Source organism: Bathycoccus prasinos, assembly GCF_002220235.1.
Source record: "Bathycoccus prasinos genomic : Chromosome_3".
Classification (NCBI taxonomy): domain Eukaryota; kingdom Viridiplantae; phylum Chlorophyta; class Mamiellophyceae; order Mamiellales; family Bathycoccaceae; genus Bathycoccus; species Bathycoccus prasinos.
The window spans coordinates 262,339-286,762 of NC_024006.1; the positions used below are offsets into that span (position 1 = coordinate 262,339).

Sequence of the window (24,424 nt, forward strand, 5' to 3'; positions counted from 1 at the left end):
GGCTGCCAAATCACACCAGAGAGAGAACATGTTTGCAACGTACTCTTCTCACGCGGGAAGGCACTTGCTCCGACGACTTGGGAGCAATAGCAGTGGTGTTGGTTCTCGCTCCTACAATGCTTCTGCCAGCAACAGTCGAAATTCGCTCTGGTGGCGATGCCTTCATTCTTCTTCCTCTTCCTCTTTTCAGTTGAGAAGAGCATTCGGTGGCGCCGCTTCCCCTAACGATGGGACGGGGATGAAGAAGACTACGGAGAAGACTAAAGAAGAAGAAACGAGAGTAATATCGAAAGAAGAGGACGAACATTACATGCGGATGGCACTCGCAGAGGCAGAAAAAGCGTTCGCCGGAGGAGAAGTCCCGGTCGGGGCCGTCCTCGTGCACAAGATCTCTCCCTCCTCAAACAAAGAGGAGGAACAAGAACAACAACAGTTCGTCCTGGCGCGCTCACACAACACATCGGAAACGAAAAACAACCCACTCGCGCACGCGGAATTGGAATGCATCGAGAGTGGGAGAAAAGCGTTAGGTGGTGATTGGCGAAGGTTGAAAGATTCGACGTTGTACGTGACGTTGGAACCGTGCGCGATGTGCGCCGGCGCGATATTACAAGCGAGGGTCGGGAACGTGGTGTACGGAGCGAGGAACCCGCAGCTGGGCGCGCACGGGAGTTGGTGCGGGTTGTTAGGGACGAGGGATGGCGAGGAGAGTAAGGTTGAGGTGTTGAGGACGCATGCGATCATGCCAGAGGTGACGGTGAGGTCGGACGTGTTAGCGGAGGAGTGTTCGGAGTTGATGAAGACGTTTTTTAAGAATCGAAGGGAACAAGCGAGGGAAGAGAAGGAGAGGTTAAAATTGGAGGAGGAAAAGTACAGAGAGTTGCTGTTTACGTACGACGGGGTGAGAGAAGATAGCGAGAAGAAAGAAGAAAAGATGTAGGCTGACAAAGTGACACAAAATGTAGGTCATGTAGGTTTAATGTATATATATATGTCGTTACAGCGAGTAGTTCGGATTTCAATCTTCGTCGTCGTCAAAGTTGAAGTGGTCTTCTTCATCGTCGGCGTCAATATCGTCGTCTTCATCGTCCACGTCATCTTCGTCTATGCCTAATACACTGTTTGACGCGCGAGTACTACCGCTACCACGTCGTCTATCTTCGTCATCGTCGTCGTCTTCGTCATCGTCGAACAAATCGTCTTCCTCTTCGTTGACGCCAAAGAAGCCGCCGCGTAAATCATCCGCTTCAGGGTCGACGAAGGCCTTACCTTCGCGAAGTTTTGCAACTTGTAAATCTTCCGCGGCTCTGTTTGGCGTGATGCCTTCTTCAGCATCCTCCTCATCTTGACGACTGGATCGCGGTTTCAAGGGGATTCGTGCGGAGTCGTCGCCGCCGCCGAGTGGCGGGCCGTTTTTGTTCAACGCCGCCTCCTCCTCCTCTTCGAATTGCTGCCGGATTTTCGAGGAGATTTTGTGAGCGTCTTCGATTTCCAAATCTTCCGCGCTCTTCTTTGGGCTCATCTCGTCGTCGTCGTCCTCCTCCTCCTCCTCCTCGCTGCTCGGCTTGGCTTGCGACGCCAAAGTCGCTCTCTTCGCCGCCTTCTCGTATCGCTTCATGCTGCTCTTATCTCTGCGTTCGAGCATGCGACGTTTCTCCAACGCTTCCTCTCGTCTTTTTGTAGCAATTGCAATAGCTTCTGCGGATCGGATATCTCGACCGGCATCAAGAAACGCAAACTCATCACTTTCACCTTGGTAAATGTTAATTGGTGGATTATCGTAATCGTGCGGATGCCCATTTTTCAACTCGTCGAGAATCTTTTGTTCTACAGGCATGACTTCCAAAGGGAACCGTATACGCCAAAACTTGGCATGCACGCGCGAAACCTTAACTTCCAACTCACTACCGACGGCGAGAAAGACTCTCGCGCGGGGGATATCCGCTTCTGCGATGGGAATCAATCCGTCAATTTCCGTGCCGCAATCGACCAACGCGCCGTGGTATAAATCTAATGACTTCACTTTCGCTTTTAGCGTTTCGCCTACTTCTAGTCTCGTGAGCATTTTTCTGTCTGGTTCTCCTATTTTCCGATCGGCGTTGCGATCGTCGCCTGCGACGAGTTTTCTGGCAGACTCATACGTTTGCATCTCTGCGGCGCTCGGCATTTGGGTTTTATTCAAGTGCAACAATTCGTTTTGATCGATCGAATCTAACACCGGGTACTTCGTTGCATTCGCGGGGCGTTCGTACATCCACGTTGAGAAATCATACGCTTCGTTCCAATCGGAGGTGACTTTACCGGTTTCTGGATCTTCCGCGTGCTTCACCCCGACGAACTTTAACGCCGAGCCGTCTCTGGCGTCCACTGCGGTGTGGTCCGGCAACGCCTCCCATCCGCCGTCCTTCAACCACTCTTGTCCGTCGTCCTCGTCGCCGGTATCCGTTGGATCTTCCGGGTGATTTTTCTTTAACGTCAGTTTCTGGTCAAAATCTGTTTCTAAAGTACTCCAACGGCCGGAAGTCTCCGACGCTTTTCGATCCAACAAGTACGGATGTTCCGCAGAACCGTCTTGGAATATACGTTCCAACTGATCCCTGTCCAACGTCTGATTTTCTTCTTCTTGTTTCTTTCGCTCTTCTTCTTCTTTTGCCACTCGCTCGCTCTCAACGAGCTCGTCAAATTTCACCATCGCTCGGTACAAAGGATCGTACTCCACGTCCGTTTTTGTCATCCCGAACCCGCCCGCCGCGGCGAATCCCTCCACTTCCCCGTAATACCTTTGCAAACGCAACCCGTTATTCGTCCTATACGCCTCTTGAAAATCTTCGTCCACCAGCTGTTCGAACTTTTTCAGCTTCACCATCTCGCAATCGTAATATTCTTTTGATTCCTTGGCGCTTAATTTGTTATAATTCGTCCTCGCGAACTCAAACCATTCGCTCACCTTCTCTTTCGGCACCAGCGCTCTGTTGGTGATATCGTCCAGTTCGCTCGCGTTCAACTCAAACTGCGCCAAGTTATAATACACTCGCAACCAAAACGAAGTTATGCACACGTACAAAGCTCGCCCGGTAATATTCCCACGCTCGTCTAAAAACGTTTCGTGTTCGAACGCCTCCGGTACAGTCACCCCCTCGGCAGCGGCGTCCTCTTCTTCCTCCTCGTCTAACCGAGCGTCCACCAACCCCGTCTTCGCCCTATACTCTCGCATCTTCTGCGTTCGCGCGAGTTTCAACCAGTTCTTGTTCTTCGAGATGAACTCCATCACGTCTTGCACCCTCTCCACTTTTTCTTTATATTCGATAAACTCTTCCTCGTTTTCGTCGTCGATGGTACTTTCGCCGTCTTTCCTCGCGATGGTATACGCGCTTTCCCCCGATTTCGATTCATACGTTCTCTCGTTTCGCATCGTGAGGTTCTTCTCGCTGTTTTCGTATTCGTCGTCCTCCGCGAAGGAGAGTCGGTCGAGCGGTGGGAGCCACGCGACCGATTCCGGAGGAGCGTTAGGCATTGCGGAGTTGTTCGTTCTTCTCGTCGTTTCATCGTCGTTCTCCGCCTCGGGGTTGTCGTCGTTGTCGTTGTTCAAATCTGACGACGCGTTGGCGGCGGTTTTTCTCTTCATCCAATTTTGTCTTCTTCCTCCTCTTAAAGCTCTTCTGAATCCTCCTCGTTTTGAAGAAGACGAGGAAGAGAAAGAACAACAACAGCGCGTCGTCGTCGTCTGAATCGTCTGAATCGTCCTCAAAGTCGTCGTCGCGGTAGAACTAAACATGTTCCGAAGTTCTCGTCGTGTATTGTCGAGAGCAAAAAGTGCTTTATAAAAGTGGCGTCTTCGGGAAAAAAACCTCGAAAAAAGTGACATAATTTGGGCAGCAAAACGAGCAAAACACGCGCGATACGAACGCGTTTCTTTGGCTTTTTGTCAAAGTGTGCATCAAAAGGATGGTGTTGATGATGTGAGCACTGGATTCGGCGCGCTCGTACGCATCGTCGTTTTTTCTCTTTGAGTGCGCGAGAACAACGCACATACCGTTGCGATCTCTTTCTCTGCGTTTTTTAGGGGAAACGTCCGTCCTGTAACGAACTCTCGCATGTGATGGTGGGAGAAGCGAGGAGGAAACGACGAGAACACCTTCCGAAGAAGAAGAAGGAGACGAAGAAGAGTCAGACTTTGTCTCTTTTCTCTCCAACGCTCGGTTTATTTGATGCGGCGGAAGAAGAAGGAAACGACACTAATGTTTTCTTTACGAACACGATTGAAAATCCAGAGAGCGGAGTGACGTGCGAAGTTCTGGTGGACGCGAAGAGCGGGATGGCGAAAGCTGGGATAGAGCGCGACGAAGACGGCGATTTTTTGTATCAAGGAACGTACGACGAAAACGGGTTGAGAAGTGGAGAGAAGTGCGTAATGGTTGGAATCGGGGATTCGGTGGTGTACGGGACGTTTAAAAACGGCGCGCCGAACGGATGGTGCGTGTACGTGTATCCGAAAATCGCAGACGTGAGGAAAGCGTTGCTTTCGAAAGAGGACGGAAGAGCGAGAGAAAACGGGATGAAAAACTTGATCAAGGAGTGCGATTACGTCGTTGGGTATTTTAGGGACGGGTACGTGCCGTACTTTGACCGGGACAAGAAAGCACAGACGGGCGACGAAGACGTGTGGTATCGAAACGCGAGCGACGATAGAGTGGAAATGACCTTGGACGAAGAAATGACTGCCATTTTAGAGTGCCTCAGTTGGACGAAAAAGACGCACGGCTTTGAGGATAAAAGCACGTATGAGAAGCTGCGTTGGGTGACGATGGAGGAAATAGAAACGAAGATGAAGGGTAGACGGAAATGGATTTGTCCATTCGAGGCGAATTCGTGTGGGTACCACAAAGTAGGCATCGACGACGAGGGACGTTCCGAGACAAACTTCGTGTCCATTTACGGATGCAAAGAAGGTGAACTCGTTGCTATTTACTCGAGTTTTCCGGCAGAGGTGAAATGCTTTAAAGGACTTGCGAGAAGGTGGGATCTCAGAGATGAAATAGCGGCTTTGGACGATTTATCGGATGAGGAGGACGAGAACTTTTCTCGAAAAGACGAAGTACGAGGGCAAAAAATCGACGCAGAGAAGCGTGGTAGGGGAGGGCGATTTCTTCTGTGCGGTATGACTTACGATGGAAGGTATCGAGCCACGTGTACCACCTACGGAACGGATGCAGCAGTACACGTAAAAGAAGAGTATAACTGCGAGCGAGTACCTCTTTATCACTGGAAGATGATCGGGAGTGACTATTGTTTGTGTTTGCGAGCGCTGAGAGATATCAAAGCGAACGAACGCATATCAGTTGGACCAGATTATACCGGTGGTTGGCGGCTGAATCCTTACTCCGAGGCTGGCTATTACCATCATCTCATGAACACTCCAGAAAAAATCGTATTTGAATCGACAAAGCCGACGAAGAGGAGAGGAGGAGAAGTCACGAAGAAAGCGCGGAAGGCAAAGAATGATGACAACGAAGAAGAGAACATATCGAACGTTAAAATAAAGCGTCACGGTCCGTGGCTTTGCGCATACATCGATAACGTCGAGCAAGGATTATTGTACGACTCGAATTGGAGAGAAAGCGATGAGGATGAGGACGGCGAAGGAAAAAACAACGCTACAAAAATTGCTCGCATCGATCGAAGCGTCGTTGGTTTTGAATACATTCGCGCGATGGCAACCATCGCTATCGCATTCGGATGCGCATCAGACCATAGCTGGCTCGTACCGATTTTGTGTCCTAAACGATACAAGGAGATGTGCGATCCATTATTTAACGGATTTTTAGAGAAGGTTCGCATTTTAAACTTGGGATTTGGTACCGGCGCACTTTCCGGGTTTCTCTGCTCCAAATTGAACTCCGAATATGAACAGAGAATTGATCTCGAAAGCGTGGAGTACTCGAAACCAATGTGTGACGTGATTCTGAGGAATTCGAAGACTCTCGAGTTCCCGCGGTTTCCAAACGAAACCATACACGAGTGCTCGGCGGAACGCTACCTCGAAGAAGAATTGGAACGACTTTCATCAAAAGGATACCATCGCCTGAATAAACAAGGCTTTAGTTGCGTTTTTCTCGATTGCTACGACGGTCAAGGTCTCATCCCAAAGCGATGCTTGGAGAAATCTTTCATTCAAAACATTTACGATTGTTTAGAGAAAACTCGCGGCGGGATTCTCGTGTGTAACTGCTGGTCGGGCAATCTCAAAGCTTTGGCGGAATTCCGCGAGACGCTCTCCTCCGTTTTCAACTACGCATCGAGCGAGTCCACGGATGAAAACTGGGTCGAATCCGTCCAAATCTTCAAAGAACCGAGCGGCCAAACCAACAACTGCGTCGTCGTCGCCAGCCGTCGCGTTTTGACGAGGGAGTCCGAGATAAGCCGAAAAGAGGGAGAAGAAGAAAATATCCTCGAGTTTTTACGGCTCAAATTTCCATTCGGAGGAATTCCCTTTGGCCTCTCCTCGGGAAAGTCGTTGTTCGACGCCAGCCGTGATCTCAGTGTCAGTCATTTAGGAAAGTTAGAAGAGTTCACGTTTAGTTTTAGCGGAGTCGAGTATTGAAAAATTTTCCTCTTAAAATTCTCTTCACTTTTAAAACTGTCACTTGGAAAAAAAAAGTCATGAATTCGTCGCTCCTCGTCTCCGCGACGAACGCGCGATCTTCTATCTGTTCGCCTCAAAAGCACTGCTCGTCTTCATCACCGTCGTCATCTTTATCTTTGATGCGCACTTCGGCGATGTGTGTGACGAAATCGAACGCGAGAACAGGAACAACATCAGCAGCGACGTTCGATCGCCGCCGATCGAAGGCACCACCGTTACGACGACGGATGATGAGAATTGCGGCGAAGAAGAAGAAGGAGGAAGACGAGATGGAATCGGCGGAGGAATCGATCAAAGCGCCGTCGATCCCGTCCGTGGCGGATTCGCAAGACGAGGACGTGGATTCGTGCGCCTTTGTTTTGTGCTCCATCGATAACGAACGATTCGAGGATCGAAGCGTGATGTCCATCAGCATTCAATCCATTCCTGGACTCATGCGAGTGATTTCGTGGCTTCTCGAGGGTCTGGATTTGGAAATTTGGAACGCGAAAATCACCACAGACACCGACGGGTTCGTGAAGATGGACTTTGAAATCGTGGAGAAGACGTACGACGACGCGTTCGTGAAGTTGACAGACCCCGAGGCGGTGAAAGAACGGTTGGAGGATTACTTGAACTTTTGCGTGAGGAAAGGCCAAGGCGAGAAGGCGTTTGGAGTGAAGACGAGAAGAGGCGTGTGCGTGGATAACGAGAGTAGCAAAGGGACGACGATTGCAACGGTGGTGGTGAATACGAGTCCGGTGAAGACGTTGTTGCCTATTTCGAGCGCGGTGACTGCGTTGAAGTTGAAGATTGATTCCGCGGTGTTGGTTGGCGGCGAGAGCGACGGGGAGTGCTTCGTGGATTGTAAAAAGTGGCGATTTGAGCTTGTAAACGCTGAGAGTGGGAAGAAGTTGACCAGCCAAGAAGCGAACGCGTTGATGTATACGCTCACTTTGTTAATACAATCGGCTACGAATGTTACGGGACAAGGGAAAAGTTCGAGCGCGGCGGCGAGAGATATCGGCGAGCCGGAACAAGTTCCACCCTTTTAAAGTATAACCGCGCGCCCGTAAAGCGCGCGGGCGCTGTATCTATATATATATATAAGCATATGGATAATAATAGAAAATTGATATGTAATTACGAAGAGGAAGCTAAAGCATTAAGCGCAGCACCTAAGGCCCACGCGACTTCGACGTTTTGTCCTCGATACTCTATTTGTTTCACCAATCGTACGCTCTTCCAATCGTTCTTTTCGAATCCTTTCTCTAACAAACCAACGATGTACGTTAAATCTGTGCAGAGAAACGCCGCATCTTTCTCTTCGACGCCTTCAAAGTTAGTCAATATTTCACTTTCATCGCCCATGGTATCGCACGCGAGCTTAGCCGCGTCTTCGATCTCGTCGATGGTCAACTCGCCGTCGATGGCGTCTTGTGGAATCAACTTTGCGTTTATCGCGCGGTCCCACATGTACGACGATAAATACACCTCTTTCGCGTGTTGCGAGTTGAAATCGCCACCCCATGCGCCGTTAAACGAACACTCGTCGTCAACTTCGCACGAAGTGTCTAACTTTAACATACTTTCCACGTGTTCTTTGCACGCGGCGTAGTCTGAATTCTTCTCCTCGTGGCCGGCGGCGACGATTTCTTCGCCCGAGTATATGTATTTCGGGTCAGATCCTTTCGGTAAGCATGGGCTAGACATACCGTTCGCTTCCTTCAACGTCGCCGCTCTGGCAGCCATTAACCCGTAACCTAAGTGCGATTTCACGTACACTTCGAACGGTTTCTTCGCCCCTGGAAACGAGATGGATTTTGAGTACCCTTTTGGCGCCCTCTTCGCGACTTTCTCGTCCATGGCGTGCGCGAGCTGGACAGATCCGCCGCCTAAATCGATCGCCGCGACGGTAATTCCTTCTTCATGACTATGACTACTTTTCTTTTTATTACTCTTTTTATCGCTTCCGCCTTCCAATCTGTTCAATAAATAGTTCAACGCCAACCACTGAAACGCGCCTTCGTCTTCGCCTCCCATGATGGAAACGTCTCTCTCGGTGTCGAACGCAAACGGATACGTCTTCAGCGTTTCTCTCACGCTTTCCAACAAATCATCGGATTTTGTTTGCGGCTTTAACAACCTCAACCCGGCGGTCGCTCTCACTTCCACCGGCGTTTCCGCTCTTTGGCCTTCTGGAATAGTTTCCATCGCTTTCTCCAACAGCGGCTGCAAAGATGCCCCGGCTTTATCCGGTTCGTCCGCGTACGAAGACAATCCGGGTTTCAACTGCTCAAACGTATCGTCTACTAACTTTCCGGTATCTTGTTCGAATCTAAAAATGTGCACTCTCGACCCGGTACTCCCCGCATCAAACACGATGGCGTATTTATACCCGTCGCCTTCCTTTCCTTTGCGTTCTTCTCTCTCGTCGCCTCCTTCTTCTTCTCCACCGACGTGTACGCGCACGTGAACATCCTCTTCTTCTTCGTGCGCCGTGTGTAAACTCGACGGTTCTTCTCCAACCGCGCCGCCCGAAGACGATTCAGACGACGACGACGTTAAATACTCATCCGACTCTCGATGCGCTCGCTCTCTCGCCCAATTTGCCGCCGAATTTCCTCCTCTTCTTTCGATATTCTTCCTACTTTCGCGAGAAGATATAGACGAGGAAAACTCGTTCCCGTGCGGGTGCACGTTCGCGAAATCCAACTGATGGTGTCGGTGCAAATGCGAGTGCGTCGGCATCAACGTATACACGAGAAAAATCAAACCCATCGGAATGGATGCTAAAATGAACATCCCGCGCAACTTCCACAACCGCTCCCCGCAGAGCATTCGCAGAGGGCCGCCGCCTTTGGAGGAGGACGACGAGGAGGACGAAGAGGTGGTAGACGAGGAGCTCGACGCTCTCAACGATTCCATCATCATCATATATCTCTTCGCCAAACACCAATACTCTCTGCCGCCGGTTCACTCAGATTTTATCTCACAAAAATCAATCGAGCAAACTCTTTTATTATTCACGCGCGATGATGTGTATACAATACCTTCCCAGCGAGAACAACGACTCGCTTCTCTGAACAGTGGCAGACGATAGGTTTCAAAGAGAGAAGAAGACGTCAAAGAAGCAACGACAGAAGCGTTATTATTAAAGTCTCTCTTTTTTATTGAGTGCGAGTTTTATTCGTGTGATGATGATTTTGTGTCTCTCGTGCGTTGTTGTGAAAAAATTCTTGGCGCACAACGACGCACCAAAACTCGAGCGATTTTTACCCTAAACAAAACACAAACGCGTCGCTCTCGTTCTTATTAGACCTTTCAAAAACACAACCGTATATTCACACAAGAACAACAACAAACGCGATCGATCATTCGCGCGAGTAATCCTCCTCTCAAAGAATATATTTAAGAAGAGCTCTCGTAGAGTACACGCACAAACATCGACGGCTTTAGACGATCTTTCTACGACCTTTATACGCACATAAAGAATGCCACCGAAAGCGGAACCGAAGCAGTACACGCCGGAAGGCCAATCGGAGACGACGTCCATCGCGCTCGATAAGGCCACGGATTCGTTGCAAAATGCGGTGAAAGCATCCATCGCGGAGTTGAAGAATGTCTACTTGGACTCGCAACGTTCGCATAATTTGAAGCACAAAATGGACGTGCAAACCATGGAGCAGATGAAAAAAGAGTTCGATCAAGAGTTGAAGACGAGTGGAGTGAAACTGGACAACGCGACCGCGCAGATTAAGACTTTGAACACGCAATTGACCGAGGAGAAGATCAAAGCGAGCGAGGCCTTGAAGACGCACCAATCGACCGAACAATCTATTCGCGGGAAGTTGGAATCCGCGCAAACTTTGGCAGCCAGAGATCAAGATAACTTAAAATCGAACATCTCTGAGTTATCCAAACAACTCGGCGTGGCAAACACGGTGATCGATAAGTTGAAAGATGAAGCCAAAAGCACGGCTGCTGAGAACAAGTTGACGGAGACGAAACACTTGCAAAAAATCGACGAGTTGGCGAAAGCGTTGGAATCGGCGAGAATGAACTTTGCGGAGAAAGACTCGGCGTTAAGCGCGGCGAACGCGACGATTAAGAGCGACGAGAAAGCGATCACGGAGTTGTTGAGAGAGAAGAGCGAAGCGTCGCAAAAGATTTCGAGTTTGAACACGCAGCTGGAGAGCCAGCGGGCGAGCACGGAGCAGTGGCAAAGAGAGGCGGACAAGTCAAAGAACGACGCGGCGACGGCGAGGAAGGAAACGCAAGTGGAAACGAGCGAGAAGGCGAAGGTTTCCGAGGCGAAGGCGTTGTTAGAGGCGAAAGTGGAGGAGTTGTCGAAGAAGTTGAACGCGATGACGGCGGAAGCCGCCGGCGCCAAGGAGAAGAACGCGAGCATGAACAACCAGTTGAAAGAGAAAATCACACAATTGGCGGAGACGAAGGAAGCGGCGAGATTGCGATCGGTGGAAGACCAAGGAGTGATTGCGAACAGGGAGTCACAGTTGGCGGAAACGCAAGCGCAGCTGGAACGCTTGAAGCAAGAGGCATACAACTTGTACACTTCGTACACCGGCGCCATGCAGCAAATGGAAGAATACAGAGTCGCGTTGGAGAGAGAAACGCACGAATCCGCGAAATTGCACCAAGCGATCGCGCAACAAAAGAACGAAGCGGCGAGAGATGCGGTCAAAATGAGCTCCGCGGGTGCCATGTTAGGCCCGCCGGCTGGCTTCGGCCCAGGAGGAAGCGCCGGAAGATCTGGCGGCGGCTCCTCCTTCTACGACGGCCCTCCCATCGGCATGACCATCGAAGAGTTATCTGGCATGAAAAACTCGCCGAGAAACACGCCGAGACAAGGTGGACGTTAAACAATCGAAAACGACGAGGAAAGAAAGAGAGAGAAAGAGAGAATGAGAGAGCGGGATTAATGATGCGCATATTAATTAAGTAATTTACAACAACACAAAAGAGAGAAAGAGAGAGTAAAAAAAAAACGGCGGCGAAAGCGCGGAGGAAAGACGAGAAGAAGAACAAACAACAGGGGAAGAAGGAAAAAGAAAAAGAGCGAATCAAAGCGCGTGGAATTTCGCTTCGCCGCTCGAAAGAAGTTTTATGTAGAGAGATAGACGTTTTTCATTTTCACACACAGTACGTATATATTCTTTAAGAAAACTCCATAGTATAGCCAAAAAGCACGTAAACCCTAAACTGATTTTCAAAAAAAAAAATTCTCCTCTCGCTTCAAAATTTTTTCCTCAAACCAATCACCAAGAAGAAAAAAGAAGAAGAACGCACATGTCGTCGTTCACGCCACGCCCGGTTTCTTTTTTCGATCGCGACGGGGAGAAGAATACGACGTTGCTCTCCTCGGCGAAAGCGCAGTTGGGGAAAGTGTTCAGTCGATTTGCTTCTTCTGCCTCCTCTCCTCCCGCGAATAATGTTGCGTCTGAAAAGCCTCTGCCTCCTCCGCCTCCGTCGGGAAATCAGCATCCTTCGCTTCGAAAATCCTCCTTGAAGAAGACATCGTCGCCGCCTGATTTTTCGGTCGAGAGACACGGCAAAGTGACGTTCGCGAAAGAAGAAGAGGAAGAAGAAGAGGAAGAAGAAGAAGAAGAGGAAGAGGCACATCGACGCGTTTTGAGACGAGGACGGTCTTCCGGGGTTGGAGAGGGAAAAAGAAGAGACGAAGAGATGACGACGACTGCTCCCAACGTTGCCGAGACGAGAAAGAGGGAGATTTCGGCCGAGAAAAGAGAAGAAACGACGACGGGGAAGAAGAGAAGAAACGACGACGACGAGGACAACAACAACAACGAGTACACGGAGGAAGAGATATTAGAGATGGAGACGATCGTGAGAATGGCAAAGAGACGGAAAGTGATGGGCGGCGGCGATGGCGATGGCGGAGAACCTCCCGTACGGCAGCCGAGCGAACGACGACGGAAGAGAAGCGAGGAGGTACGGGACGAAGTGGACGACGATAAGAGTCCGCACGCGAGCGTGCGGGATATATTGCACGCGTACAGACAGAGAAAGATGGCGAATAAGACGAGGTACGCGAGCCGGCCGAGAGGGTTAGCGGCGACGGCGGGCGCGACGAGTTACGGGTTGTTGCGACCGAAAGTTTCCAGCGAGAAAAGGACTTTACTTCTTCCGTCGATGGGGACTAACGGTGCCGCCGTGAATGGAGGCACGCCGTCGGCAAAATTAGCGCCGCCAATTCGGGATAAAGGAATGCCGACGTCGCATAACGTGTTAAAGAAAAGGGATCCGAGAATCGTGAGCACCCCTGGGCCGGTGTCCATCGGTTTCGCGCAAGGCGAAAGGTCCAAGAAAAGGTCGCGAGTTGGAGAGGACGAGTTTATGCCATCGTCGGTGATGAATAGAAACGTGTCGAGGAAGTTGGATAGTTCATCGCCACCTTTGCGTGTTCAACAAGATCAGGAACAACAGCAAACGCCAAAGGTTGACTTGAGCGCAGTGCGCGCCGCTAAAGAGAAGATGGCTACTCAAACAGCCTCGAAGATTTTACGCGCCTTGGATAGAGCGAACGAATTTCGCAGCGGAGGAGCGACGCCTGGTAGAAAACCTTCGTTTACGCCGGCAGAGACGACGGGTGGACAACCTCCATCTCGATTAAAATCTACGAATCAGAAAGGTTTGAATGTGTCTTTTGCGGACGATGCGAGAACGCCATCTCCGGCTGCTGGTGGTGCTGGGACTGCGCCGCCGAGTCACCGAATGAGCACGCCGTACCCAGCCAAAAATGGTGGGAGTGGCGGCGAGAACGAGTTTAACGACGTTCAAGGATGCGATCAGTCTGTTCTGGCGGATACAGAGTATGAGCGATTACAAAGGAAGTATGGACGCGTCGCGCAAGAAAGCTTCGAGTTTAACGAAGAGCGCTATGTGCCCGAGTCCATCGACGAGGACGACGACGAGCTCGATGCGTCCGGCAAGAACCAAGAGGACAATTCTGATTCGGAATCAGATGATGCGCCAATTGGCTTCAAAATGGGTCCTGGTACCGCGCAAAAAGAGAAGAAGCAATCGTCGCTTAGTTTTGGAACGAAGATAGCGACGACGACGACGTCGAAACAAGGCAAGAAGAACGAAGGAGACTTGGCAAAACCACCGGTAGTGAACCTTTGGAGTGCTGATTTTATGGCGAAGAATAAAGCGCATCAAGCAAAAGTTCAAAAAGCTATCGAAGAAGAAGAAGGCGGAGGTGGTGCGGCTGGCGCCCCTGGTAAAGCGGCTCCGAGTCCGTTTGCACCGACGACAACTGCGGCGGCACCGTCGCCGTTTACGTTTGGCATTCCGGCTAAGACAGCAGGCGGTGATAAAGCCACGGAGAAGAAACCAGTGGCAGCAACAGCAACGGGCGGTTTCTCGTTTGGAATTCCATCCGCTACTGCGGTGCCGACGTCAAAACCAAATCCATTCTTAGTATCCGCGCAAACGAAGGAAACGAAGGAAACTCCGAAAACCGACGATAGTACGAAGAAACCGACATTCCACTTCCGCGCTCCGGAAGGTTCGAGCGATGGTAGTGGAAACGCTGGTGAAGTGAAACCATCAACGGCAAAGTTTACTTTCGCTGGATCGACGCCGAGCGCAGCATTTTCACCAGCTGCGACGACATCGACGGAGCCGACGAACGCCGCGGCGCCTCTTCTTGCTAAGCCTGCATCAGCGGCGCCTACGTTTACTTTCGGCAACACCGCTCCTCCTGCTGTTGCTGGACCAGCTGCTACAGGTGGAGTTGAGAAGAGTGGTTTGCTCGGCTTTTTAGCGTCGACGAAAGAAAAGAATGAGGAAGTGAAAAAAGATGAGCCGGCGAAACCGACAACTTTTAGCTTTGGGGGCGGCTTAGCAAACGCGCCCAAGGCGGATGAAGCAACGGCGAAAACGCCAGCTTTTACCGGTTTTGGCGCCGCGGCGAAACTTCCAACTCCTACAGAAACCTCCAAGAAAGAAGACGGCGAAACGAAGCCTTCCCCTTTCGGCACAACTTCGACGACAACTTCAGCGCCGCCGGTGTCAACTTCGCCATTCGTTTTCGGTGCTCCTAAACCAGACGCAGCTGCTGAAGCGCCTAAACCGGCGGCGCCGGCGACGTTTGCTTTTGGCGCGGCGAAACCGGCAGAGACGGCAAAACCGGCGACGTTCACCTTTGGCGCTGCTCCGGCTGCGTCACCAGCGGCAGCGAGTTTATTTGGTGCGGCGGTAGCAAAACCGACCACGGGTACTCCTCCTGCATCACCAACTCCAGCATCGTCTTCTCCGTTCACTTTTGGCGGCGCTCCGCCTTCCGCGGCGACGGTTGAGCTAAAGCAAGCCGAGGCAAAAGCTGCGGCTCCGTTCGCCTTCGGTTCGTCCGCTCCGGGAGCAGTAGCACCTGCGCCTGGTGCGTCAGTCAGTGGAGGTTTTACCTTTGGTGCTAGTGCGGCGACTGCGGCGCCTCCTTCCGCGCCAACATTTACCTTCAACGCGGGCGCCGGAGGAGGTGCGGCGAGCGCGCCCAATCCATTCGCTACTACCAGCACAAATCCGAGTCCGTTTGGAGCAACGACTGCTGCAAATCCGTTTGGTGGATCTAACAATGATTCGCGACCGTCCAGTCCGTTTGGTGCACCAGCGCCAGTTACTGGAGGTGCAAATCCGTTCGGTGGTGGAGGAGGAGGGGTGGGAGGTGCGAATCCATTCGGCGCGCCGGCGGGTGCGAATCCGTTTAGCAACAACGCTGGCGCTCCGCCGCAACAACATCAATCCGGTAGTTTCGGTGCCCCATCAAATAGCGATAGCTCGCAACAAGTCGTTCCTGGCGGTCGAAAACCTATTCGTCGCGCGAAACGTCCAACTAGACGTTAGAGAGAGAGAAAAAAAAAAGAGGAACGGTGTTTTTTCTATACCGATGTACAAAACTATTCACAACAAACTTTAAATCGTGTATGTATACATGCTCGCGCGCGCGCTCTGCCCAATTCCTTCTTCGTCGACTACTCTTCTTGCCCTTCTTCTTCGTCTTCCTCGCTACTACTCCCCACTTCCACCACATCTCCCGCCGCTACGTTCTTCCCTTCCAGTGCCTCTTCGCTCGCAAAAATCTCAGGAATCGCGCCCGCCTTCATCGGCATCCGCAACGTCTGCTCGAAGAGCAACTCCAACGAATTCCTCAAAATCTCTCCAACCTCCTCCTCCGTCTTTGCGTTTTCAACCGACGCGCCAATCTGTTCAAACACGTCCTCGATCGTCTCGCGCGCGCTCTTATACCACTTCTTCGCCTTCTTCTCGAACTCGCACAACTCCATCGCTTTCGACGAATTCGTTCCGCCTTCGCCTAAAAACATCCGCTTCAACGCTTTCTCTCCCATTGCCGACGCGCTCGCAAACGCCTTCACCGGATCTCGCCTCCTCGTCTCCTCTTCCTCTCGCTTTCGTTTCTTTTCATTTTCTTCGTTTTCTCGCAAAGATACTTCCATCGCTTTCGCCATCTCCTCCGCCTCCATTTTTATCGTCATCTGCGCGCGTAAAATATCAACCGCTCGCGTTATGACATCGTTTTCGTCCTCCTCGGTGTTGTTTTGATTGTTAATGTTGGTGGTGATGTCCTCCTCATCATCGATTATGGTTTTCTTGTTCTCGTTCTTGTTCGTTACGAACGAAGATGTTGTTCTTTTCAACGCGCGTTCGATTTCCTCTCGATTCGGTTTGAATTTCATCATCAAAGGATCCTCCTCAATCGTCAGGAAAGATTGTTCGATGAAATCTATATTCGTTGTTGTTGTTGTCGTTGGATTCATGCTCTGTTGTTGTTGTTGATAATGAGGATGATGATGACGATGCGTTTTCTCGTTCTGTTTCTGATTGTTTCGTACGATTCTTCTCTTCTTACTCTTCCCGTCGTTGTGTGCTCCGTCTCTGTTTTCGCTCATCGTCGTCGCATCGTCTGAAAAGAGACCGACAAAAGACGCGAAAGGTACACACGAAAACGACGAGAGAAGACGTTTGTATATTGTCTTAAAGTTGTCTTTAACTTGTCTGTGCCGTAATATATTTTGACCTTAAAAAACAAGGGGTGCTGCCTTAGTACTGCCTTAATAACTAAATAACCTAACTTTTCAAGCGCGTACGACATCACTTCAAAACAAGTACTCGTACCTAAACGCGGCAAAAAGAAGTATCAACACTTCCTCTACCCCGTTAATCATCTTAATCAACGAAAGTCGCCTTCGGCTCCACTCGTAAGTAAAGAAATAGAAACCGATTTTTAATTGTCGTCGTCGTTTTTCCCGAAGTCGCGAAAAGTTCCCGAAGTTGCGGACGTTAGTATAAGTTGCGGGTGGGGGAGATTTGTCGCGTAAGTTCTGTGGAGGCTTCGTTCTTCGAATAATCGCGTTAGTAGATCCGCTCGAAAACTTCTCCCAGTGCGTTAGCATAAAAGTTTGCCTTTGTTACTGAACATTCCTTCCAGCAAGGGAGAGACCTTTTGATATTTTCTTGTCCTCCAACTAAACAACAGACAGATTATAACAGACCCCAACGGCCACTTTCAAAAAAATATGACAACTTCTTCCAGCAGCCAAAAAAAAAAAACTCAAGTCGTTGCTGATTTAATTCCGAACAACTACGAGGAGCAACCTGGATTGATCGAAGGAAAAACAAAAGTGTTCAAAGACAAAGTTGCAGCGAGAGTCGACGATTTGGACAACCTCGGGAAGTTCGTTACTCTTTTCCAATATGTGCTGATCTTGGTGGTCATTCTCGTTCTCGTTTTATCGAGGATTTTCAAGGGAACGACGATTGCTTACTCCGAGTTGAAGCCTTCGTATTCGAAATATTTGGAATTGAGAAGTGACCCGGATGTCATGAACATGAAATGTTCGGTAAGTAACGACACATTGACCTACGCTTCGTTCACGACGTACTCGTACGAAAAGGCGGATGCGTGTAGCTGGGTCACTGAAGATCTTTTAAAGGATAAGAGGACGTACAGTGAAACAAAATACGTTCTCGTTAAAGACGGAGATCCTTACGACTTGGGAGACGGCAATGGAGCGCAAACCTCTTATGAAGGATATGTTTTGCCGAGAAGTAAGCTCGGTAAAACTTCGGCGTGCAAGGAGCTAAAAAAACTGCAGACATGCCAAGCGATCAGGGACGGCTGCTCTCGAGGTCACGAGCTTATGGAAAAGCTCATAGAAAAATCAGAAAGTGCAGTTTTTCCTCTGAAAGATCTTCTCGACAGCGAATCAAAACTTCTCTCTTTTGTCAACGCCACGTTGACGCAATCTTTCGAATCGTTGCTTTCAGGCTTGGAAGGGCCTCGAATTGCTGTGAAAGAATGGGCGTCGAAAAATATGCCCGCTTTGTATGGGTACTTTGGCTCTCTGCAAAATTACGCTCAGGGACAATTTTTTCGACAAGAATTATCATCGGACTCGCCCACCAATTTTTTTAAGAGCGTCTCCATCGCATGCGCAATTTACAATGAAAAAATTGCCGACGCAGGTACGTGCGATACAAGCTGGATAGGGGATGGCGTGTGCAATGCAGCGTGCAATAATCCCTACTGTCTGAATGACGGTGGGGACTGTCTGACAGGGACAGCATTATACACGAGCTCGCATGAGTTCTGGGACGATGCAACAGACGAATATACATATCGAGGATTTTCTCCTTTGCAACAAGGCGATGAACTATTTATTCAGCCGTATTATAACATAAGCGACAAGGAAACCCTCTTCGATGATGATATGGTGAATATACTGAAAACTATACTGAATGCCAACGACGAAGACGTGTGGACAGCTCTTGAAAATATATTCGAAGAGCCCTATATTCATCCAATATGGCAAACACCTACAAACATGTTTGTTGGAGTTGATCCAAACGACACGTGTGGTAATCCCAGCACTTGGTATAAATCATACGAAATGGACAGGCCTCCCTCCTGGCTTGAACACCTTGAGTCTGACATTGACTTTGTATACGATACAGTCTTGCGCGACTCTATTTTCCCAGCATTGGGTGAACCCTCCGGAGCACTACGTCCTTCTGGCTTTGTTCCAGTTCAAAGGACTGATGTTTTTTCGTGTGATGCGCAGTCTAAAGCACAGAATCTTCCTGGGATAAAAGGCGAAACAACAGCCAACATCAAGGCCTGGGTTGATTACTCATACGCCTTGTTTGCTTATTTCAAAGATAAGTGCGGCGCTGATGAAGCTGGGCATTGGAAAACAGATTGTCCAACCTTCACTGTCGACGATTCTATTTTTTCGGTGACCTTCCCTTTGGCATTTTTATCCGATGATACCGTTGGTTCAGATGATGAAAATATTGCTTTTGAACGGCTCGATTTCATCCGCTTAGTAAGCGAGTTAGAGTATGCGTATCTGGGTTCATCGGCCCGCGAGAACTCGGGCAGCGTTGAGCAACTCCTTCTCGATGCTGGCATCAAAAGAGATTCGGCAGGCTACAGCATTAATCCGAGTGTCAACTATGAAGCCTACTACACAGCTTCAGACGTTTCCGAGTGCTCGTACAGCAAAAGAGTTGGCGCGAGCCCGGCGACGGTTGTCACCGTCGTTCTCGGTTTAATCGGGGGTGTCACTACTACGGTTTCAGTCTTTGCGCTCGTTCTGTATCAACTTTTCAGAAAGAGCGTTTTCAAAAAATACAAAAATGAAATGCAATCGAAAGACCCTTCTTCTTCAGTTCCCGTGTAAGAAGAAAAAAAGAAGTTGGAGAGAACATTATACACACGCATATACTTATGTATGGGTAGGTTGCCAAAAAGTACAAGAAGGAAATTTCGGTAGAAGAAAATTCTTCAGCCATCTAATCCTCGAAGAAGGAGTCGCTTCGAAGCGCGCGCTCCGATCAATATCTTTTATATTTATTATTATTCTAAAAATTCACTTGACGAACACGTTCGAAAAGTCATCACATATATATACAAATAGCTCCCGACGTTTGTACATGATTAATACGATGACCAGCAAAATAAAGTTCCTTACACTCGTCGCCGTATCCGTTCTATTTCATAAACCTGTCAATAATGAAATCTTCCCCGTCCACTTTCGTTTATATATTTTTTTTTGAAGCATTTTTTTCTTTCCTTTTTTGCTCGAAACTCACCTAAAACTGAGGAGAACTGACAGACTGCATTTAATTGGAGAAAGAAGCAGAGCATTCCTCTTTCCACGCGCACAATTTTTACTCCACTTATTATTAACACACAACGAACGTATTCTTTTTGTATTCTTCCGCGGACGAAGAACACGAACCCTTTCTTTCTTTCTTTCTTTCTTTCTTTCTTTCTTCCTTTCTTTCTTTCCTCAGTCGTTGAAAAAGAGAGCGTTTATAAAAGAGAGAAAAGGATTAAGAAGAGAATACCGACGAGAACATCTCTCTCTCTCTCTCTTTCTCTCTCCTGTTTTTCTTCTTCTTCTCTCGAGTGATTTAGAGAGCATTAGTAGGGGAAATGGAAGCAACAACAACAACCGATGACGATGCGCCAGGAAAGAAACAGACGACCGCGACTCCTAAATCAAACGCGGATTTTCGAAACTTTCTCCTTTCAAACGGGAGGAACGACGAGGAGAAGAACTTTGCGAAGAATACTACGACGACGAGGACGACAAAAGAAGAAAAAGATTTGCCTGATGTTGGTGCTTTTCCAAATCGAAAGAAGAAGAAGAAGAAGAAGGCGAACCAACTACAGGAAACGACGACAAAAACGCGACGCGATGAAAATAATACGCATAGATATCGAGATCGAGCGAAAGAACGGAGAGAAATGGAAGAAGAAGATCAAGATGATGATGATGGTGATGAAGGAAGAAGAGCGGATAATCAGCGCGATAAGAGTAATACTTTCGCGACGACGACGACGAGAGGAGGGGTGTTTGAACACGCTTTCGAGGATGAGGACCGACTCACGACGAAAACGACGACGATAAATACAAATAGCAAACGTTTGATGGACATTGAAAAGAGCAAATACATGGGCGGGGACGAGAAGACGACGCATAAAGTGAAAGGATTGGACTTTGCTCTGTTGAGGAAGAAGAGAGAGGAGTTGTTCGAGATGAAAAAGGAAAACATAGAGGAGGGCGACGACGACGAAGAAGAAGAAGAAGTAGTAGTAGACGATGAAGACGACGCGAACAATAATAATCCATCGTCGTCCGTGTATTCTTCTCTGTACGACGCGAAATCGAACCTCGGGCGCATCCTCGTTTCTAAAATCGAGACCGCGCAAAAGCGAAACAAAGACGCGCTGACGAAGCGGACGAAAATCCCACCGCTCTCGGGCGTTTCGTACCTGTACGACGTCAACAGTCGAACGCGAGAAGTGACGAGAACGATCGAGATGGAAACGAAACCTCGAGCGGATATCGAGGAAGAACGGAAAGCGCGACGAAGAGAGTTTGCGAAGATTTCAAAAGACGAGGAAAAGATTTTACGAGCGGTGGCAAAGGCAATACGTGAGCCTCGCGGTACAAAAGAAGAGGAGAAAAAGAATAGTCATAACATAGCAACAGATAATAGCAACGCGAGCGCGGAAGGAAAGAAAATAGACACCAACAATGCGGCGGCTGATTCGGATTCTGAGGATATTTTCGCAGACGTTGGCAAAGATTACGACGCAATCGCGGAACTGAAGAAAGAAGAGGAGCAAAATGGCAAAAAAGAAGCAACGACGACAGCAGCAAAGAAAGAGTCGAGAACAAAGTTGTTCGACGGCGAAGCGCTGCTTGAGGAGTTCGAAACTGGACCGCGAAAAGCAGACGAAAACATTAAAAAAATGGACGAAGCGTACGAACGTAAGCGATTGGAAGAACGCGCGGAGATGGACGACGACGCGTACGGCGAGTACTATCCTGGTTTTGACGCCGGATTTGGCGGCGAGATAGACGACGACGACGACGATGGCGATACCGACAGGGATAAGGACAAAGATAAAGATACCGGCGAAGAAGAAAAAGGGAAGAAAGGGAAAAAGAAGAAAGAACTCACGGAAGCGCAAAAAATGAAACAGAAAGAAAACGAAGCGTATCAAGCCATGCAGAAGCACATGAAGGAGAAGTATTCCGACAAGTACGACGCCGCGTTCGGGGTCGTCAAGAAAAAAGAGGACAACGAGAACAACGAAGCCGAGGACACAAAAACGGAGGAGGAGAAAGAAGGCGTCGCCGGCGGAAAACGCGCCAAGCGTCTTAAGATCTGATTCGTAATACTATACGTCTAATGGTTTAAAATACGTGTAAAAGTCAAAGTCTCGCTCGCATCTTTTTCTACACTTACGAGCTCGCGTTTGTTGTTGTTCTATGGTTAAAGTTAAGTTCCAAATGGGTTTTGGAAGCAGATGCATTTTTTGCCTTTTGCGTTTGCGCACTACTAAGCAGTGGAATATTATTAGGTAAGCTGAATAAGAGGAATATTTTCCCTCACTGTTTTCCAATCTCTTTTCTTCCCCTAAAAGAAACCCGTTTCTAGAAAGAGATATACGCGCTTTCCACGCGCGCACACAACAGAGAGCTCGAGTTTGGGAGCGGAGTCTCTTCCTCTTCTCTTTTTCTCCATTTGTGCCCGCGTGGTGCGCATTCATTATTCGCGGATGAGAGGAAGAATTTAAAAGCGAGGAAAGATGTCGACGCTGATGCACCAACGGCACTTGCTCTTGCTCGAAAAGAAGCACAGACGAAACGAGACGACGTGGTTCGTGACAAAATCTGCACTCAAGAAAGGAGAGACGAGGAAGAAAAACTTTCACGTTGTTCGTCGTCGTTTGTTGCTCTGCTGTCTTATATTGGTCACCTTGGTGTTGTATTCTCGATTTTATTCGTCAACAAAGACGACGGCGACGTCGCCGTCGAAGATGCAACAAACGACCACCCGAAGAAGAAGAGCAGGAACGGTTAAAGAATTCGTTGGATGTAACGACGACAAGGACGGTAACGAAGATGACGAGGACGAAAAAGAGATGGATGCGAAGGACTTCGTGCTCCGCTCGATCGAAACCACTCGAGTTCGCTCGAAACCGTTTGCGAGTTACGTGCACTTGTGTCGCGTGTTCCCTAGAAAACTCTATCGAGAAATGACGGAGTATTTCCCACCGAAAGAAGCTTTAGCGCCGGCAAAATTGACGAGCCATAAGTTAAGATATAAAATCGATCGCGTCGGGAGTTTACTCGATCTTCCCGAGGCCATGAAGAAGACGTTTAAGAATTTCACGAAGACGGTAGAGGTGTGGTCAAAAGCGGAGGAGATTTTGTTATCGGAGAGGTTGAGGGAGACGGTGTTTAGAAAATTAGAGGTAGACGAGGTCGAGAAGAAAACACGGTCGAAGGATTTTCGGATACAAATGGACGTCGGCGGGTTCACTTTAGGGCCGCACCCTGATTCACCGAAAAAAATCGTGACGTTGATGTTGTATTTTCCAAAAGAAGAGGAAGAGGAAAGCAATAAAAAACTCTTCGGGACGTGTTTGTATACGAAAGAACAATATGAAACGTTCGCAGACAACGACGAAGGAAAGGAAGTATTACCATCTTGCGAGAAGAAGTTTTTGTTTGAACCAAACACGGGATACGCGTTCAAAGTAGGCGAGGAAAGTTACCACGGCGTGGACGACATCCCGCCACGCTGCGAAAGAAGAACGCTTTTGATTAACTGGTACTCGACAAGCAAACCAGTAGGGACTCAATCTGGAATCTTTCCAAACATTTGGGATATTATTAGAGGGGATGCGTAATCTTAGAAACATGTACATAATGAGTAACATTCGCGGCGGCTATAGCTAAAACATTTACTACTCCAAAAACGAATTTAGAGCGCGTAGAAGTGCTTTAAATACTCCAACGCCTCTTCGTTCGTGGAACACACTTTCAAATGTTCCTCCATTTCTCCTTCATTCACTAAACCGTGCTCTACGCACGACACGGTGATGAACTCTAAAAGCTTGTCAAACACGCCGTCGTAATTCATGAGCAAAAACGGAACCTTCTCTTCGCTCCCGATCCGTCGCAACTGAAATAAAGTCAAAATCTCCGCGAACTCGTCCATCGTACCGATACCGCCGGGAAGGCAAAAGAACGCCGTCTTCGTGTCCTCTTTCCCGTTCCTCACCCCCGCGTCGACGAGTCCGTGCTTCCGCGCGCTAAAGAACGAACACGTGGCGTATTGAGATTCGTTCAAGTACGGATGCTTCCGAGTCTTCTGCCTTCTCATGACTTTGCCTTCAATGTTGTCTCGTTCCTCTTTCTCGCCCATTAATATCAAGATACCGCTCGCTTTCCCGTTCGCTTCCAACCCTCCTAAGGTCACCGCATCCATCAACCCCGGCCCGATGCCAGACCACGTCGTGCACTCCAACAACACTGCCACTGCTTTGGCTAAACTCTTTGAACGCGCAAAATGGGCGTGCTCTTTATCTATTCTGCTCGAACCTAAATAGATCGCCCCACGACCGTTCCTTTCCACGAGTTCGTACACGAGGTTTAATTCCTCTCCGATTTTCGTCACCGACTGCCGATTCTTTTGTTGTTGTTGTTGTTGTTGTTGTTGTTGTTCTCCAATTGGCGTCACCGACGGTCTCTTTTGAAATTGTTGTCGTTTTCTTCTCGATGATGACGATGATGATTTCAAGACGCTCGGAATGCGACCACGGCTCAAACAACGAAAACTCATCGCATTCGTCGTCTTTGTCGTTCCATTCTTACGTCGTGTAGTTTGTTCTTCTGGGCAGAGAGAAAGAGAGAGTTTAAGAATAGCAGA

At 49.0% G+C, this 24,424-nt stretch overlaps 12 protein-coding genes across 12 annotated transcripts; 8 read left to right on the forward strand and 4 right to left on the reverse strand.

The window, feature by feature from the left end:
* Window positions 1-28: 28 nt before the first annotated feature.
* Bathy03g01480 (tRNA-specific adenosine deaminase) lies at window positions 29-940 on the forward strand (the record flags this gene model as incomplete). The annotated part of the gene is made up of 1 exon (XM_007514303.1): window positions 29-940. The coding sequence occupies one exon, from the start codon at window positions 29-31 to the stop codon at window positions 938-940; it is 912 nt and encodes a 303-aa protein (XP_007514365.1).
* Window positions 941-1,018: 78 nt separating this feature from the next.
* On the reverse strand, window positions 1,019-3,514 carry Bathy03g01490 (predicted protein; the record flags this gene model as incomplete). The annotated part of the gene is made up of 1 exon (XM_007514108.1): window positions 1,019-3,514. One exon carries the CDS (start codon window positions 3,512-3,514, stop codon window positions 1,019-1,021), a length of 2,496 nt encoding a protein of 831 aa, XP_007514170.1.
* A 585-nt stretch (window positions 3,515-4,099) lies between these two features.
* Bathy03g01500 (predicted protein) lies at window positions 4,100-6,601 on the forward strand (the record flags this gene model as incomplete). The annotated part of the gene is made up of 1 exon (XM_007514128.1): window positions 4,100-6,601. One exon carries the CDS (start codon window positions 4,100-4,102, stop codon window positions 6,599-6,601), a length of 2,502 nt encoding a protein of 833 aa, XP_007514190.1.
* Window positions 6,602-6,777: 176 nt separating this feature from the next.
* Bathy03g01510 (predicted protein) lies at window positions 6,778-7,677 on the forward strand (the record flags this gene model as incomplete). Its single annotated transcript, XM_007513933.1, has 1 exon — window positions 6,778-7,677. One exon carries the CDS (start codon window positions 6,778-6,780, stop codon window positions 7,675-7,677), a length of 900 nt encoding a protein of 299 aa, XP_007513995.1.
* An 88-nt stretch (window positions 7,678-7,765) lies between these two features.
* Window positions 7,766-9,403, reverse strand: Bathy03g01520 (predicted protein; the record flags this gene model as incomplete). The annotated part of the gene is made up of 1 exon (XM_007513839.1): window positions 7,766-9,403. One exon carries the CDS (start codon window positions 9,401-9,403, stop codon window positions 7,766-7,768), a length of 1,638 nt encoding a protein of 545 aa, XP_007513901.1.
* Window positions 9,404-10,116: 713 nt separating this feature from the next.
* Bathy03g01530 (predicted protein) lies at window positions 10,117-11,505 on the forward strand (the record flags this gene model as incomplete). Its single annotated transcript, XM_007514126.1, has 1 exon — window positions 10,117-11,505. The coding sequence occupies one exon, from the start codon at window positions 10,117-10,119 to the stop codon at window positions 11,503-11,505; it is 1,389 nt and encodes a 462-aa protein (XP_007514188.1).
* Window positions 11,506-11,932: 427 nt separating this feature from the next.
* Window positions 11,933-15,511, forward strand: Bathy03g01540 (unknown protein; the record flags this gene model as incomplete). Its single annotated transcript, XM_007514310.1, has 1 exon — window positions 11,933-15,511. One exon carries the CDS (start codon window positions 11,933-11,935, stop codon window positions 15,509-15,511), a length of 3,579 nt encoding a protein of 1,192 aa, XP_007514372.1.
* Window positions 15,512-15,639: 128 nt separating this feature from the next.
* Bathy03g01550 (unknown protein) lies at window positions 15,640-16,575 on the reverse strand (the record flags this gene model as incomplete). Its single annotated transcript, XM_007514280.1, has 1 exon — window positions 15,640-16,575. One exon carries the CDS (start codon window positions 16,573-16,575, stop codon window positions 15,640-15,642), a length of 936 nt encoding a protein of 311 aa, XP_007514342.1.
* Window positions 16,576-17,202: 627 nt separating this feature from the next.
* Bathy03g01560 (unnamed protein product) lies at window positions 17,203-19,368 on the forward strand (the record flags this gene model as incomplete). Its single annotated transcript, XM_007513907.1, has 1 exon — window positions 17,203-19,368. The coding sequence occupies one exon, from the start codon at window positions 17,203-17,205 to the stop codon at window positions 19,366-19,368; it is 2,166 nt and encodes a 721-aa protein (XP_007513969.1).
* Window positions 19,369-20,126: 758 nt separating this feature from the next.
* Bathy03g01570 (unknown protein) lies at window positions 20,127-21,875 on the forward strand (the record flags this gene model as incomplete). The annotated part of the gene is made up of 1 exon (XM_007513869.1): window positions 20,127-21,875. The coding sequence occupies one exon, from the start codon at window positions 20,127-20,129 to the stop codon at window positions 21,873-21,875; it is 1,749 nt and encodes a 582-aa protein (XP_007513931.1).
* Window positions 21,876-22,295: 420 nt separating this feature from the next.
* Window positions 22,296-23,402, forward strand: Bathy03g01580 (unknown protein; the record flags this gene model as incomplete). Its single annotated transcript, XM_007514176.1, has 1 exon — window positions 22,296-23,402. The coding sequence occupies one exon, from the start codon at window positions 22,296-22,298 to the stop codon at window positions 23,400-23,402; it is 1,107 nt and encodes a 368-aa protein (XP_007514238.1).
* A 74-nt stretch (window positions 23,403-23,476) lies between these two features.
* Window positions 23,477-24,337, reverse strand: Bathy03g01590 (the record flags this gene model as incomplete). The annotated part of the gene is made up of 1 exon (XM_007513836.1): window positions 23,477-24,337. The coding sequence occupies one exon, from the start codon at window positions 24,335-24,337 to the stop codon at window positions 23,477-23,479; it is 861 nt and encodes a 286-aa protein (XP_007513898.1).
* Window positions 24,338-24,424: the final 87 nt, after the last annotated feature.